This window comes from Alligator mississippiensis, chromosome 6 (genome assembly GCF_030867095.1).
Source record: "Alligator mississippiensis isolate rAllMis1 chromosome 6, rAllMis1, whole genome shotgun sequence".
Lineage (NCBI taxonomy): Eukaryota > Metazoa > Chordata > Crocodylia > Alligatoridae > Alligator > Alligator mississippiensis.
The window spans coordinates 25,670,035-25,687,818 of NC_081829.1; the positions used below are offsets into that span (position 1 = coordinate 25,670,035).

Consider the following 17,784-nt stretch of genomic DNA (forward strand, 5'->3'; position numbering starts at 1 on the left):
TTGGAGAGCTGTGTGTAGTTGGTAAGTCTGTTGGGGTGGGAGGGGAGGGGTGTTGTGGGGTGTGCCCCCTGGATTTATGGGGGGGTGGGGGGGTGCAGCTGTAGGCCGGGGCTGCAGCAGCGCTGGGCTTTTTCTGGCAGGGGCTGGGGCGGGCTGCACTTGGGGCAGGCGCCAGCGGTGCTGGGAGGGTTTTATATGCGGGCTACAGCAAAATTTGGGGTGGCTGTAGACCTCCTCTATCCCCCTCCCAGCACCGCCACCACCTGCCCCAAGTGCAGCCCACCCCAGTCGCCTCTGGGAAGAGCCTGTGCTGCCCAAGCCCCAGCCTGCAACTGCAGCCCACCCCGCCCCGCAGAGATCCTGGGGGACATGCCCTCACCTCCTCGTGCCCTCCCATGCGCACAGTGGCAGGAGCCAGCCCCGTGTACCCTGGATGAGCCACAGCTTCATCCCATGCTCTGCCCTGGCTGGGCAGTGCCTGTCCCAGCCCCTGCCCCACTTCCTCCCTCACCACAGGGGCCTTGATCTGCTCCCCGTGCCCCTCCCTTCTCCTCTCTCTTTCCACCATAATAGCTGCGTCGGAAATCGGATTGGTATTGGCCAATATGCCTCCTTAAAAATTGGCTATTGGTACCAGCCCCCAAAATGTCTATTGGTGCACCTCTAATAATTACTGACGTGGGCCCTTGTTAACTGAGCACTATCTAGAGCCAGTATGTAAGTGTAGAACAATTCTGGTAGCTTCTACATCAAGTAGTTCTGGTCCCCTTATTAATGTTTATATATCCTCCCTAGCGCTGACTTTTTCAGTACTTCTAACTTTGTATGTCTCCCTTCCAGCTTTGTATTTTTTTCTGTTTACAGTAACAGTAAAAGAAAAGCACTTCCCTGCTATATTTGCTGAACAGAGAATTATTTTTGGCAGACAAAATTTTATACTAATGAGGGTACAAAATCACTCAAACTATAAAATAATACCAAAGTATAAGTTAAATTAAGAAACCACTTTCAACAGTAATATACAGGAAACCAGCTTTATATAGAACAGTAATATTGTTTTACAACACTGCTCCATTGACACCTTGATACATTCACTTCTTTTTTGTCCAGTAGTAAGTGAAGGCACTATGCTCTGTTGGAGGAATGTTTCAAGATCTGCCTCAGATACCTCTTTATATAATTGCAATGTGAGAGCCTCTCCTTCTGTGCAACAGAATTATGTAGAACTCCCACATACACCACACCCATATGTATGCTCAGTTTCCTTCAGGCATTAATAGGGCAAAAGGTTTTTTTTTCTTCTTTCTCTGGCCTGAGGTAAGCAAAGTGGGTGTTGTAGTTTGGTTTGTGTGGTTACATGTAGCTCATTCTGCTAATTGTTATTTTGACACAGTATTCAGCCAGGAATGTCTTTCATCTTATCTGAGTTTTCTTCTCTTCCCCAATTAAATGTATTTTTAAAGTGGAAATGCTGTTGTGAGATTCTGTGTGTTTTATTCCCTTTTAAGAACTTCAGATCAAATGAGTAAAACTGGGTTATTTCTGTCTTGTGTGACAACAGCCCCGATATATATATTTTATCCTCCATTCAGTTCTATTTATGTAGTCCTGTTACTTTTCATGTATTAGTGTAAGCGTAACAGATAAACACTTCTCTCGGTACAAAAGAAAAATAAAATCTAGGCCATTTTCCTCAGCTCTTCTGGTTCTCCAGGCCTTTAGAGGGAGTGGAGGTAGGGTAAAAATTAGCAAAAATTTAAATTCATCATTTGGTTGAGATGCCCTGACTGATATGCCCGCAGAGCAGATCTACTGACCAGGGAAGTGTTTTCCCTTTAGAATAAAACTATGCCCCCCAAAACGACCTCATGCCTACAAGTCCTGCAGGCTCCTCTGTCCGGCTTCCTCTGCAATGAGGTAGCTTAGACCACGTCTCTATCTTCTTGCTGCAGCTGAAGGTCTGCTGTGCACAAGGAGTGAGAACCATATTCTCCGGTTGTTCAGATGCTTTTAATTTTACAACTACGCTAGTCCTTCACCTTGAAGCGGGAAAGAAACCAACTAGACCAGGAGCAGCCCGAGACCCACAAGCCTGCGCCAGGGCTATCAGCGCCTCCCCCTGAAAAGCAAACTAATGAGCATCACGTGACGCCGAGCGCTCTCAGCCGCTCTCGCCTGCTCTCCCATTTGTGGACAGCGAGGAGCCCGCAACCCCCAGCATCCATCAGGCACCCGCCAGGGACCACAACTCCCAGCATGCACTGCAACGCCCCAGTGGGCGGGTCCGCTCTTCCCAACATGCACTGTGACTCCCGCGCTGTCCGCTGGGAGGTGTAGTCTCCCGCCAGCCGCAGGGCTGAGCCGGGGGCCGGAAGCAGGAAGCGGCGCAGGCGGAAGTGTGTCTCAGCTGGTGGGGGAGGGGTCTCCGCAGGTGAAGCTGGGAGGCACAGAGCCATCTTAGTGCCCGGGCCGGGGAGGGGAGTCCCCGCCGCCCGCGCGTCAGGAGCGGGAGCTGGGCCGAAGCGGAGTCCGCGCGGGGGAGCTGGGGCCATGGGCGTCTAGAGCGCAGGCGACAGCCCGGAGCCGCGGGTCCCAGCCCCGGGGAGGTGGCGGCGTTGCCGGCCGCATCCACAAGCGGCTGAAGCAGCGCCGCGCCCCGGGCCCCCATGGGGCAGGAGCCGCTGCCGCCCTCGCTTCGGTAACCAGCCGTCGCCGCCGCCTCGCTTTCCCCCGGGCTCCGCTTCCCGCCCGCCGCCACCTGCCCCGGGCAGCGCTCCCCGCCGGCCGCCTCGGCCTCAGCCTCCCCTGCTGCTGCCCCGGGCCCGGCTCGGCCCGGCCCCGCAGCGCTTGGGCACTGCTTGCCCCGGCACTTGGCGGTCGTGCGAGCGAGGGGCAGGTCCGGGCCCTTCCCCCGGCGGCAGGAGGAAGAGCGGGTGCACAGCGCTGCGTTTCCATCTCTTCTGCACTTAAAGCGAGAGCAAAGCACAACCTCAGGGAGCCCGGTCCCGTCCCGTCCCGTCCCGCCCCGCCCCGCAGGAGCCGGTTTGAGTCCAAGTGAGCCTTCAAGGAAACCGCTCCCTCCCCTTCCCCCCCCACCCCCCCCCCCCGGTCCCTGGCACGGGGAGACCTCGGACTTGCTCTGTGTGAGTGAGTGTTGGGCGCGCACCTGTACCTCAGCTGGGAGCATTTCTCAAGAGACCTGCCCGAGCCTCAAGCCACTCATGTGGACACATCCACCATTTTTAAACTTTTTAAGGACGGTGCTGCGCTCTCTCTGGGATTTTTAGACGTTTCCCTTTTTGTGTCACTCTTCTGCCTCCCCATTTCACCCAGCCATTGCTCTGGTTTCTCTCTCTCTCCCCCCCCCCTTGTTATAGTAGGGGGCCTGAACAGAGCTGATATTTTTAAGTGCCAGGAGAAGCTGCCCTGGAGCTGTGTCCATCTGCCTGAGTGAACAGGTCCATCTTTCTTTCCTTGTGGCTGTTGGATGTGATGGAACTCATGTTTGCGGAGTGGGAGGACGGGGAAAGGTTTTCATTTGAAGACTCTGACCGCTTTGAGGAGGACTCTCTTTGTTCCTTCATCTCGGAGGCCGAGAGCCTTTGCCAGAACTGGAGAGGATGGAGGAAGCAGTCAGCTGGACCCAACTCGCCCACTGTCAAAATGAAAGGTGAGATCACTGGGTTGCATTGAGGGTTATGGTATGCTTGGGGATGAAACTTCTGGGATGGCTGCACATGGGAGGATGTGAAGATATGCTGGGACCATCAAAAGTACAAGCAAAATTCAGGTGCTTTGTCAGGGTGGTTCAGGACAAGTGCTTGAAATTTTGCAGAAGATGTGCATGAGGTTGCTGGTTGACAAAAGTTCAGTTTGCTTTTTAATATTCTTGGAGTCTTCAAAAACAGGTTGATATGAGCAAGGTACAGACTTCAGTGGGAATAATTGCTCACTGCCTCCCAGTTGTATTTGAATAAATTGTTGTTTGGCATGGTCTAATTACAACAGTGCTATTAATGAAGAGGCTTGTAAGCTTGCCCTGTGTTTCTATGAGCGACTGTTTTCCTTGTTAATTTTTTATTTCACTTGATTCTACTAGAGTTTGTAGCAGTTTCACCTGTAGTTATAGAAGTGGAGGTGGCCTGGAGTCCTGTTGCAAGATGCAGCAGTGTTTCAGCTCTATTCCAAGGTTGATTTTATTTGTGTCCTGTTGACAGTTACCCCTTCTGAGTCTGAGACAGTTTTGGATGTTGATACCATATGTTGGACTATTTTCAAATAATAGTCTGCTAATTTTTAATCTGAACTGACTCTAGTTTTGTTTGAACCATGGTGTCTCCACACTTCTCAAGTAACTTTACAACAAAACTTTGGAATAACCAGGTGTAAAGTTAACAGAGCTTGTTCCCTCCAAAGCTCGCTCTCTCTTGTTACTAACCTGCACAATCCTTACTTACTTTTCTGTGACTGCACCTCTCTTCTGACCTATAATACTTCCTGCTTTTTCCAAACCTAGGCCTTTCTTGAACGGCAAATGCTGCTTGTAAGGAGTTGTTGTGATATGGTAGTTTTTTGATGTGTATGGGTGTCCAGTTGGCATTAGATTAGGACTAGAAAATGCATTTTATTAGAGCCTTGGCCTTCCCATAGTAGCGTAATATATATTTTTTCTCTGTTTAATGAACTTGAGCCCTGGCACTAGTCCAGGATATTTACCTTTTGTGTGTCACTGCTGAATGTCTCGGAGCTACAAACAATACTGGGAAAGAAGGGTATAATGGGGAAGAAAAAGGACTTGGACTAAATGAAAGTGTTAGCTGAAATGCTGTTTTGGGGGAATTACTTCCATGACAGGTTGATTTCAGCATTGAACACTCCACTTAATCCTATGTAAAATGTAGCAGCATTTTCTGTCAAAGCTGTCTCTTGCTGATCAATATCTTAAGATGTAGGAACAAGGGCTTGCCTCAAAGGAACATATATACTTTGAGGCTCTTTTATTCCAGCATGTCTTACTTTGAACACTGTTACCCACATTAGCACTCCTGAAGCGATTGTTGCTGGAGGTGTAAAAACATATCAATATGGAGACAGATCTCTAGTTTAGCAGAGAGAGGTGTGTGAGACTTCCTGCATAGGACTGTGGGACAGATTGAGATTTGAAAAGGTTGCGATACTCTTCTGAACTTAGCCTGTGAGTTGTCAAAATGAGACGCATTCAGCTGTCCTCGAAATATAACTGTGCTGCTGGACTCCACTGAACTGCTTCCTTGGCTCTTTGGTGAGGCTTGAATGTGTGCCCATGGGCTCTGCCAGATTACTTTGGCATGGTTACTTTAGCTCAGTCAGAAGGAAATGTCTGTATCACTTGAACATCATCCACTTGCTGCAACAAAGTAAGAAATCACTGTCAGTAAACTATGCATATCTTTCTTGGTCTCCTTTCTACGTCAAGCAATGAAATTGTTAACAGTGTTTAAATTATCACCATTATATTAATCAGATGAATGGGACAGGACACGCCTTGGAATAATTGTTCCAGGTTCTCTGCAAACCTGTGCGCACAGCTTTAGCTATACTTGGCTCACATTTTTTAGATTTTATTTGCAGCCATAACTACCAGAAACTTTTATTTTTCTTTCTCTAAAAGAAAGCTGGTCTTTCACAGAACAGGACACCAATTTGAAAGAGAGGTATGTCTGGTTCATGGCTGTGTACTGGCTTTTCCTAAATTGTGGTCAGGGTTAATTTATGAAGTGCATGCAAAGAGATTTTACTTTATAGGTATAATTCATGAAGTGTGTATTTTGCAAAACTGAAAGGCTTGTGAACATTTAAATAAAGCAGTATTTCAGAAAATGGCAAAGACTGCACTAGTTTTCTTTTTCATATGTAGAATCAATAGCATGATATTTAAATGTATTTTTGTCTAATGGGATTTTTTGTAGCTATTGCTGAGTCTACACTGCAGCTCAATCCATGTGTACTGGTATTAGTTTTTGGGGGGAGTTTCAGTATAAACTTGCACTGTAGCCAAAACCGTTTGAGAAGTAGTTTTTTGGCAATGATGAACGTTTTTACTTTTTAAAAGACTGGTCTTGTTTTTGTTACTTTAGTTGATTAAGTTGTTTCTAACACCCTCACTTTTAGCACATCAGGTCAAATTAATTCTTATATCTAATGTTTGGTAATTGCTTATTTGTAATATTGATCAGTAGCTTTCAGATTTTCTACTTGGAATGAGAAGGAACCACCTTATAAAAACAACTGAAGAGTGGAAAATTGTATGAGTTAGCCACACTTTGATGGAATCACACTATGCAATGATCTTTCCACTTTCCAGCAATGTGTTGGATTCCATCAAACCAAGTCCTTACAAGGGTTTACAATGCCAAGTCCTCTCCTTCCCACATAAATATCAAAGGATATTTGAGTCTGCCCATTAGCCAGCCTCCTATTTTAATGCCTGAACCCATTTGCACTTCTAGACTTCCAGATAATGTTTTGTTACCCAAAAAGCACAATGAAAACCTGGAGGATCTTGTAACTCTTCCAAACTAGTAAAAATGAAATTAAAATGTTCAGTCCCTGTTGAAAGTAGATTCTAAGGTTTTTAGCATAAAAACATTAGGCAGATTCTTTTGTGAAAGAAGTTTAAAGGGGGAGGAGGAAGAGTTACAAGCCCACTCTGCTGGATTTTTCAGGGAAAAAACGTTTTTTATATTCAGTCTTTCCACCCCCAGTCTCTCCCGTCTCCACATTTATCAAGGACAAATGTTTACCAAACACTTATCAAGCTGCCAGGAATACTGCAGAACTGCTAAGTAGTGTGTTCACAATTTTTTTTTGCTCAGTTTAGTATCTACATGTTCACACCAGCTACTGCTGAATGTGTGGTAAGGACACAAAACTGTTTAGTGTTAAAACTGTATTTGTAACAGACAACTTATGTGAAAAGAACTTATTTTTTTATTGTCAACTTGAACACTAGTAAGTGGCTAAAGCATGCAGTGAAGAATTGTGGCAGCAGGTGGTCACCCAGAAAACATTCTCATTGGCTATAGATAGCTTGTGGCAAGTTGGTAGGACTCCTTTGAAGGACTATAAATTATAATGTACTGTGTCATTTGTTCTGAAGCCCCTGGGAATTCTTACTGTATTAAATTGTGTGTAATGCTTGGTAAAAGACAAATTTGAGAGAGGCAGAGACAGAACATTGAAGAATTCTGGTAAGTTTGGCAGAGAGACAAGAGGAATAAAGTTTATTGCAAAGATGTTATGCAAGACGTATCTAAATTTCTGAAATAGTGACTAATTTTCATGCTTTAAAAAGGACAAAGAATAAATAGGCTTGACAACCAACACCTTGTTTTCCCTGCGCTGCCTATAGAATGCAAAGGATGTTAAAGTTAATCACAGAATAAACTCCTGCAACAGCAACTTATAGAGCATACTTGTTCAATCCTTTATGTTCTTCTCTCCAGACTTGAGAGATGACATCGATAGTACCATGTATCCAAGGCAGTACTTGGCTAGCCTGCATCTTTCTGTGTGTGTTACATGGCCCAAACTCCCTTACTGTAGTTTGTCATGTTGCAGGTTGAAGGCTTAATGCAAGTAATCCAATCTTTATATGTATAGGACATACAAGTGAACAACACACTTGTTCAATTGTTATGTGGTTAAACATTTTCCAGCACTTGAAAAATCTGTTTTTGCCAAAACACAACTGCAAAACGCTATGTTATATCACTGCTTCTAAATGTAGCCATGAGATAGCTATGTATATTTAAAAAAACCAAAAAAAACAACCCAAAACACTCTGGTGCCAGTGAGCAAAAGTACCTATATTAAATACCTAGCTTAGGTCCTTTTCAAGGAAGTATAAAAATCTCTAAATATTGCAGAGAAGCACACTTCCATGATGATCAGAAGTGAGGTATCCACTAAGAATGTTCCCTTTTGGTGGTAAGGGGAGGACTTGGCTGCTTAGCAAGGTTAGATATAGATGTCTGTAAACTGCTGGGGGGGAAAGGATCTCTCATTTTGAACCGAATCCAGTGTGTTGTGGCTGGTGTTGGAGGTGGTCCTGGTTCTTCAAAAGCATCAAGGAATGTGAAAGTTAAGGGGGGAAAAAAGCTTGGATTACTGGAATAATTAGGATCAGGGAAGAAACTGCAAAGGGAAGCTGTGAAATCACTAGAACTGGCAATTGAGCAGACCAAATTCTAGTGACTCATTTATTGAGACTGGTCAGTTGTAATTAAAGCACCTTGCTTTGTTGCAGGAGTACAGAAGCAGTGTACAGTCTTCTTCCAAATCCAGTGTTTCAGTTTTATCATGAAAATTCTACCCAGTGATATCTCCAACTTCTGGATTTTTTTCCTCAAGATGAACCAAATAACTGATTAAAGCCTATTTGTGTGTCTCTACTTGGTTTCTACCCCCTTCCCTGAGTGTTGTTTATTTGCAGAGCTCTTGTGAGGCACTTTATTGTCTTTGTGTACTTCCCTCAAGAAAGAATACAGGAGAAAGAACATAAAGATTAATCAGGTACAGGCTTGTTTTTCCTGCCAACTGTATTTATACTGGTAACTAGAAATTCAGTAGTCTTAAATTTATGCTTCCCTTTCCTTCTCTAGGGTCCTGTGGGTATTTCTGGCCTTTGTTTCTGAATTTTTCTCACCTTTTATTTAGGGGCTTTCCTGGAATTTTTGGGGGGCTTCCTTTTAAATACTTGTTCCCACTCCCCTGCACCTTGGATATTCTGATATTTCTGGAAGGCCACAGACAGTGCCATTGGCCTGAGAATTGAAGAGAACAAGGGGGTTGTCCTTTAACTGAGTGCATATCTTTGTATAAATCTGTGTTTCTTTGCTTTCTCTTTCCTTTCTTTGCTTGTCCCCACCCTCTCAAAGCATTTCTTAATTTATTGAAAAACTTTGGTATGTATTTACCTTTGGATAACTTGTGTGTGTGAACTACTCTGAGGTAAACCCCAGTGAAGATTTAGGTGCTTTGGGTGTCTTTACACATGCTTGCAGGGGAGGGGGGAAAAGGACATTTTAATTAAAGTGGCTCTCAGGAGCCGCTCTAATTAAAGCACCCTCAGTGTCTTTTGTGTATTCAGCGTCCTGCACTTCAAGTGACAGTGGGGGCACTTTTAACTAAAGCTCATCAAGTGAGCTTTAATTAAAAGCACCCCGGCTCCATTTTTGAAGCGTGGGTACATACATGTAATACTGAGGCTCCTGGCATGTGTTAATTAGTACACTCCAGCAGACTTTATTAATTGAATCTGCTCCAGTGTGTGCTAATTAGCATGAGTCAGAGCAGGCCTTGGGCACATGTGTAGGTAGGTGCTGTTCAGTTTTACCCTAGGGTAAATCCTATGTTGGATAGATTTATCTTGTAGTTAAATTACAGTCTCTTGCTTCTGCTTTGTTTTTACCTTAGGATAATTCAAGTACAATAAAATCATTTTTAGTGGTAAAAATAGTTGCCTGCACTCTTGATTGGAGTAGCAGGATAGAGTTAACTTTTGTCAGTTTGATTCTGTTGGGCCACAGCTATGACTGGCTTGTGCTGTGAGTAGAGAGCAAGGAGAGATCAGTTATTTGGCTGTCACACCTACCAGAGGAGCTCATACCTGGAGGCTGTACCCATAGTACATCCCCAGCATGGCCAGTAAGAAAAGCAAGCTGGAACTAAAAAGGACATACTGCTTTTATGGTCACTGCTGAGAAAGGGCTATGGGCTGGAGCAGAAGAAAATGCTATCTTATTGGGCAATTAAAAAGAAAAATAGGTGGAGAACCTGTAATTCATTCCCCAACTAAAATGCTGTGAGGGATTGTTAATTGTGGCTTGTTAGTTATTACATCTGCTACATCACTGAACCTCAGCATTTAGATTTTCTGGGCCTGGTCTCAAAAAGAGCAGACCTTCCCATAGTTGAGACGAATCTTTTGAGGTTTCTCAGGTACCTGCTGGTGATTTTTACATATCCATTGCTTTGTCTCCAAAAGTGTGATTGTTTGGCTTTGTATAACTTTCAGAGTTTGTCCACCTCCAAAATGGCAATAGCGTAACTCTTACAGAGTAGTGCTGTGTGCTTGCATTCTCTCTTGTTCAAATGTAATGGATATAATCTGTTTGCTCCAGGAATCAGTGGTCAGATGCAACATACTGTGACAATTTACAGCTTTGGGATTCGTATTCAGATTGAAGAATAGCAACAAAGCCATAAGTTAGTTATGTAAACTTAATTCAGGGAAACTTTATTGTCATACAAGCTGTCTTTCTCAAAACACTCTAGATCGGGGGTGGGCAAAATACGGTCCACGGGGGCCCCTAAAAATTTAGAAAATTAATGTTTATCTGCCCTTGGTTCCTGTCAAAAATGACCTGGCAGGGGCTTCTGGCCTGGGAACACGTGGCTGCCCTGGAACCTCGGGGAAGGGGGGCAGGGGAGGACCCTGGGCAGGGAAGAAGCCTGGGAAAAAGTGGCCTGGGGAAAAGCAGAGTGTGGGTGGGGGGAAAGCAGCCTTTGCCTGCCCCGTGGCTGGCACCCCACGCTGCAGCCGCTCACAGCCTGCCTGGGGCTGCCTATGCCTGCTCCAGACAGCCCCGTGGGCTGCAAGTGGCTGCATCAGGGAGTGCTGGCCATGGGGCGGGGGAGGGGCTGCCCCACACCCACACACACACTGTCTCTCTCAGCTTTTCCATGGGCTCCTTCCTGGCGCAGAGGAAAGTGGCCCCTTCCCCGCCCCATCGCCGGCGCCCCATGCTGCAGCTGCTCGCAGCCGTAGGCTGTCCAGAGCAGGCACAGGCAAGCAGGGGGTTGGGGCTGTGCGCTGCCCCCAGCCTGTACTGCAGGGCTGGGGGGCACTGGGTGTGAGTGGGCATGGGAGCCAGCGGGAACACAGGCCCGTGCTGGTGTCCTGGGACCAGTGCCGGCGGGGCCCAGAGCAGGGTGGCAGGAGCGCAGGGTCCCAGCCGGCAGGGGCTCTATGGAGCTGGGCCAGCTTTCCCTTTTCCCTGCTGGTGCAGCCCAGCCCGGCTGCACAGACACCTGCCAGCCTGTGCCCTGTTTTTGGGCCCCACCGGTGCTGGCCCTGGGACATTGGTCTCAAGACATTGGGACATTGGTCCCAAAGTGATGACGAGGGGGCGGGGCACCTGTCAAGGGGTGGGGCTAACCACATGGCCCTTGACAGCCTACCAAAACAGGATTAAGTGGCCCTCTGCCTGAAATAATTGCCCGCCCCTGCTCCAGAGCTATAGATATGGAGTGAAATTTTGAAGCATAAACAAGGGAGGCAGTCAGGTGAGATTTGAAGTGTGTGGGATTTGGATATAACATGACAGAAGTAAAAGTTGTTCCACGTAACAGGTAGCTGCCAAGGAAAAGGCTTTCATCCCAGTACTGGCAAATTGAGGATAAAACATTAAGGTATAACCAGGCCTTCTTTATCTTGCTGTTGTATAAGATATCTTCAGGTCAACCAATGCTTCATAAAGTATTGTGTAACAATGACAGTGTAGTTAACTTTTAATGTATGAGCAAATGCAAACTCATTGTGTTAAGCTGCTACAAAAATGAATATGGAATTAGGAATGGCTTAAATATTAAAAATAAATTTATTTTGCAATACTGTTTTTTCCCACCAAAGCAGCTTATTTTCATATAGCTTATTTAATGCATCTGGATTTCTATGTAATCTGTTTGTTTTTTAAAAATAGATTTATTGTATGTTATATTCAAGAAAATTGAGGTGCCCCAACAAGCCTTGATATCTCCATTTAGAGTTTAAGGCAGTTGTAAAGATGCTTTTATCTCCAGTTGGCATCCTTGGTCATCTGTGGGTTCACTGATGACTTCCCTATTTACTGGAAGTCTAAATCTTCCTATCAAAGGGCTGCTGACGACATATTACATAATGCTACTTTTTAGCTTAGGTAGGAATATACAGCTGCTTGTCCACGTTGAATTCTTGATGATCTGGATTATCATTTTTACTTGTCTGCTGAGAAAATGGTTTAAAAATGGTTACAATTGTCAGTAAAAGGAATTTGATGTTAAGGAGGCATTTGGAGAAATGACAAAAAATGAACAGCAGAGATCATTGAGCACTCCCAAAAGCCATTGAACAGAGGAAACCCACGTATTCCTGGAAGACTGGGAAGGCCACTGTGTGAGTGCTTTAAGGAGAAATGGAATCAGAACTTGGGGTAGAGGTGATTATCTTTTATTAGACCAACTAGATTTTTGCAAAAACATTCTTTAATTGCAAGGTTTCAGGCACAAGCACCCTTCTTCAGGCATGAGAGAAAAGATTGTAAAGGTTCTCCTGGGTAGAAATGAAAAGTTCGTATTTCATAGGAGAGTTGAAAGTGTGGTAAACTCTCCTGTTTGGAGCAGTTCATTTTATATGCAGACTGGGTTCAGAGAAAAGTTGGAATAATCTGTTTACCTCTAAGTTGTTTGGTGGTAAGCAGGATGTAGTCGTATTTCCTTCTGGTTATGGTGTTTCATATTTTGCAGAAGAGTATAAAGATGGAATGCTCTTCTGGGCAGGCATTTCTTATGTAAAGGAGAAATGCACAGTTGACACTTAATAATACCTAGATTTCATGGAATCCTTTCAAAGGAGACTAATACCATCGTTAGTATAGGAAAACTAAAATACAGGCAGTGAAATGACCTGCCTAAAGCCATGGAGACCAAAATCACTTTGTATAGGAGAGGTAGAGAGTCAGGAATGAAACACAGGCAGTAGACACAAAATTTCGTTGGATGTCATACGAGAGAGAGAAAGTGTGTAATGAAAATGTGAAGCAAATTCTGAATACCTTGCGTTTCAACATTTCTATGTTAGCTTTATTCCACGTACGTTAGGAGGCTTTTTCATCCTTCTCCATTTCCGAAGTAACATCATGAGTCAAAGCTGATTCAGCCTTCAGTGGCTGAAGTGCAGGAATGTCTTTTAGCAAGATTTTATAGGTTACAGCAGTTAGAGATCTGTAAGGCTTTCCACACATACAGAAATCTGTTTAAGCCTAAAATCCAGTTAAAAATGTTGTTCAGAATATTTGTCTGAGCAGCTTGCAAATGTTGCAACTTTAGCTGAAACCTCTCCTAGCCCATCTTCCCTACAACCCCCAACTATCAAGTTTATCAAGTAGATTAAATCTCTACAAATGTCTGTTTTTGAAATTATCCATAATATCCATGAGACATGGAGAACTAATGAAATACTGTTTGTTAAAGCAGGGAAGTCCACTTTCCAAGCAGCTGGGGCTCCATGCCTAATGTACCACACCAGTGAAAGTTGCATGCCACGTTTGCTCCAGGGTATCACACATGGCCCCTTTCCACCTCTGCACTAGCCGTGAATGTGCCCTCCACTTAGTGCTGTCTCACACCCTGAACCAGGGCCAGGAAGCTGCAATTGGAAGAGGAAAGGGGATCTGAGAGCCCCTGGCTACTGTTGGAGCTGAAGTGATTTGGGGGTGGGGTGTGGCTGAGCAGGAGCCCTGGGGGTGGACTGCAACTTAACTCATCATGGGCTGCATGCAGCTGTGAGTAACCAGTCAGACAACCCTGTGGTAAAGTCTGTTGCGCATTTCTAAATTGCCTGATGTGAAGAAGTAGGGCTAACAGTTGAGAGGCTGGGAATTCCAGATCAGATTTGCCTATGACGTCTTGTGTTATTTTGAATGAATTGTTTCCCCTTTTCCTCCTCAGTTTCATCTGTAAAATGGTGTTCACTTCAGAGGTGTTTTTTTGCAGCTGAATTTCAGGTCCATACAGAACTTTTAAAATGGAAAATACAAAAAATGCAAAATAATCAATATCATCTTTCTAAATATTTTTTTCTGCAGGGCATGGGCACATTATACAGAAGCTACGTTTGTTGGTAGGATTTATGGATATAGTACTACTTTTCTTAGAGTTAATTCGCTCATTTTTGTGTCCATAGGAAAAGAAACTAAATGTGTTTAAAACAAATGAAACAAAGAAGCTCTGTAGAGGGCTGTGGAGCAGCTGTGACTCTTTAAAAACTGCAAGAATAGCAGAACCTGCAAAAAAAATGACAGCATGACAAATGACTGGCTTTTGTTAAATATTATTTAATATAATGAATGATCATCATAGCTTTTAGATGACTGTAGCAAAAACTTTTAAATGAGATGAAAAAGTTATAATCTAACAGTATAAATTAGGAGAAGTGTAAAAAATAAAATAAGAAAAATGCATGTGCACTGCTTTGGCAAAGAGGTAAGTTGATTTCTTCGTATTTCCTTGGAACCTTAAATTGCTGCATAATCAGTGCCCTCAGGAGTTCCTAAATTCTCCAGGGTTTTGGAAAAAAAAGGAGAGAGATTTGGAAAGAAGAGGAGCTAAGAATGTTACTCAGCTGTTTAAATTTTAGGGGGGTTAAAGGGGAATGGACTCATATCTGAGCTAGTGGGGTGCTTGCATTTGGAACTTAGTATTTACAGTTTTCACTATATAAATATTTCCCTGGCTCTTGCTATAAGTGAATTTCTTTTTCTGGCCCTACAACTTGACTGAGCTCAGCTTACCTTGCTGTCAGCTGGTGAAAATATTTGCTACCGAAGCAGAACCAGTGTAAAAAATTCAGGCAATGGTCAGTTTTGCTGCAAGGGAAAGGTGTATAGCCAACATCAGTGCATATCTCTAAAATGCTTAGAGATCTGATTTAAAATGCTGTATATGTGCTAGGTATTCATAAAGAATTTCCCCCACAAACTGTTGGGAGTCTGATGTAGTTGAAAGCATCGCATGCCTGGCATACATGGTTTCTTAGGGTTCAAAGACATACGTGGAGGCAAAGATGGGGGTTTTTTTGGGTGGGGGGCAGTCTGGCATGAGAGAGCTGAATGCCAGTATTGAGTGTGAAAAAGGGAAATGTCAAATGGTGAAAACAATGTAGGAATCTCTGGCATGATTTGTTCAAGAAAATGAAGGCTGGAACAAAAGGGTGCATACTTCTCCAGAATTTCCTAATGTGTGTGATGATGATCTCTATAGTGTAGATCACCCTTCTGCACTGTTTTTAGATGGTCTCACCATTTGGAGAAAACATGGGTTAGAGATGAATTGCAAGTCCTGAAGGCCAGTATACTAGAACCTAATTTATCAGGATTGTCATCTGGTTTCTTAATTCTCTAGTTAATTGTGCCTTTTCCTGGTTGTTTCTTATGCTTTGTAGGAAGTGGGGGAGGAGAGGTGGGCATGTCTCCCCACTTGGAGATCTAGCTGTGGAGTGGAAAAAGTGAGACAGCTTTAAAAAAATATATAGCCAAGTAACCATCTGGCCTTTTCAAACATATTCATGAAAACAATACCAGCTTGCAGCCAAACCATTTTTACTGGCATCTTGTCAGTTTGTATGACAACCAGACTCTTCCTCTCAGTAAATGTGCTAGGGAGAAGTTTACTGAACCTGTGAATTCTGAATGAGAGTGACCTTATGGAATCTGCCGATGGCTTATTTTTTCCATATGTGGAATTTCAGTTTTCACTGTTCTCATTGCTAGTGTGCACATTCTGTTATGTTACAGTTCCCTAGTAGACTAATCCTTCCATCTTATTTTCTTTCTTCTTAAAAGAAAAGCACCCTGATAAACAATGGGCATTTGGGAAATGTTTTGCTTGGGTTAATTTACCAATAACGTTTTTCTCTGATTAATAGGGCTGCATCTATTTCAACAGTTAGAGATGGTGCAGGAGTGTTCCCTCTTTATGGTATTTCTTAGTGCTCTGACCAATCTGGCATGAGTATTTCAAGAGTATTTATTTCCTTGTTTCAAGGGGCTATTCCATTATTTCTTGGTCAGGATTTGTTTCCCTTGGTATTCTGCCTGGATTTTATTATACATCTTATTGTTACTCTACACTATAGTGTAGAGTAACAAACTCATCTGGTTCAGTAGGCCAGATGAATGCTGTGGGGCCAGCCCATGGGTCAGATTGGGCCCATGGACTTCCCTCCTCCCCCCCCGTGCTGGACCTAGTGCATTTGTGTCTACTCCAGCTGGTCTGAAACCTGGTGGGAAGAGAGGCCTGACATCCTGGTACATGGCTGCCACCATAGGAACAAGCAACGGCGCTAGGCTTCTTTCTGTAATCCTGCTGTGTGGCTGTTGCTCAGGTACTTGGAATTTGTTTAAAGCTCAGTATCTTTAAAAAGTTTGGAGAATATGATTCGCTAGTTCTCGTGAGTTAGTCGCAGTTATTGCAGCAAATTATACAAAACTCCATCCATCATTACTTCATATTTAGGTCAATAAATGCTTGGACAGTTGCACAGGGTAATTGTAAATCTGTTGTTCACCATAGTCACAGAGGGGAAGTGAAAGTGTTACCACCTGCACAGAATTTTCATGCTGGTTTTAAATTCGGGATGATTTGACTCAGTTGTTTTGCTTGTATTGAAGTCAGCCTCTGCAGCTTTTCCTTGACACTCCAGTTGCATTGAAAGCAGTCCTGCATGGGGGTCAGCTAAACTAAGCTGCTTATGCTTGAAGGACGGGGACTAGACTGACTTGGCTGGTGGTGAGCAGCAAGGGTTTCAGGACTTCAGCATAAATATAAGAGGATTCTCCCTGAAGCAATGGGAGAGAAGGTCTTGCTTAGCGCCATCCGAAGGTGTTGCAGAGGTCTTTGGGGCGGGGGGGATGTCATCCATCTGTAACTGCTGTATTTGATCGTGACCCCAAAGTTGTCACTGCATTTTGGCACAACCATTTTCTCCTTCATAAGTGCTCTGTTGCTTGGAGTGTTTCATGATGTTCCTTCTAAAATTCTATATCAGCTTCCTTCTCACTATTTACTTAAGGTCTTGGAGAAGGAATCTATTTCCTGTCCTGGCATGAGGAAATGCAGACAGTGATGAAGAGTACTCTGGATGAACAGAGCAAAACATACTTGCTAATTTAATGTAAGGCTGGTAAAAGGTTGGAAACATCACGGCTTCAGTCCAACTGGACTGGACTGCAGCAGTGCAGAGGATGGAGAGGTGGCAGTGCAAACTTACTTGAGCAACCAGTGTTGCAACTTAGAACTGGAAAAGCAGTGATTTAGGAACAAGGGGGTAATTCATTTATTCTGCGTATCCCTGCCAAGTCTGTCAAAGATGTTACTGGTTCAGTAAGGTGGATGATACCTCTCCATAAGGAACAAGGCTTGAGGTCAGATTTTTTGTCAGGGTGTTTAGGTATCCAGAGAATGCCCAAAGATACCTTACTCTCATGGATTTAAGCCATTGACAGTCTAGTCCTGAAGTCTCCAATTGATTTCCCTTTGCACACTGAGTAATCAAGGAAAAATACCTCCATTCTGTTTTTAGGCTGGATTTGAACATTTTACCCTGGAGATGAAAATCTCCATATAGAATTACCAGTTGTGTATACAAATATCCTATAAGCCCAGAGGCTTCAGACATTTCCCCCCAACACCATGATAAAATTGGCTTGCTCTGCCTCCTTGATTAATTCAGTAATGCAACACTTTGGCGTTTTTTGTTTTTTTGTTTGTTTTTGCCATCACATTTCCTTTTGAAGGATAAGTGAAGTTGCAGTGGGATTTATGCCCAGAGAAAAGTGGGTTAGAGATGATGATGGGTACTGATGAGAAGGGAAATAAAACATCAAGCAGCTTAGCTTTTGTAAAGCTGCCTCATAGCACCTGGGCACAGCAGAATCTCTCCATAGGAAAGGATGCTGGGTCAGAAATGGAGTCTGACTTCCTGAT

The 17,784-nt window shown here is 44.0% G+C and overlaps 1 protein-coding gene across 9 annotated transcripts in view; it reads left to right on the forward strand.

The window, feature by feature from the left end:
• Positions 1-2,414: 2,414 nt before the first annotated feature.
• Positions 2,415-17,784, forward strand: part of ZSWIM8 (zinc finger SWIM-type containing 8) — a 91,533-nt gene continuing 76,163 nt past the window's right edge. For 3 of the 9 annotated variants that reach the window (XM_014601456.3, XM_014601457.3, XM_014601458.3), the window contains exon 1: positions 3,082-3,670. In XM_014601456.3, coding sequence (XP_014456942.2) covers positions 3,493-3,670 — 178 coding nt within the window. In that variant the 5' untranslated portion in view covers positions 3,082-3,492. Of the gene's footprint in view, positions 3,055-3,080; positions 3,671-8,473; positions 8,554-17,784 lie in introns of those variants that run through there. The other 6 variants (XM_059729726.1, XM_019497101.2, XM_059729727.1 and 3 more) reach the window with 6 other exon arrangements.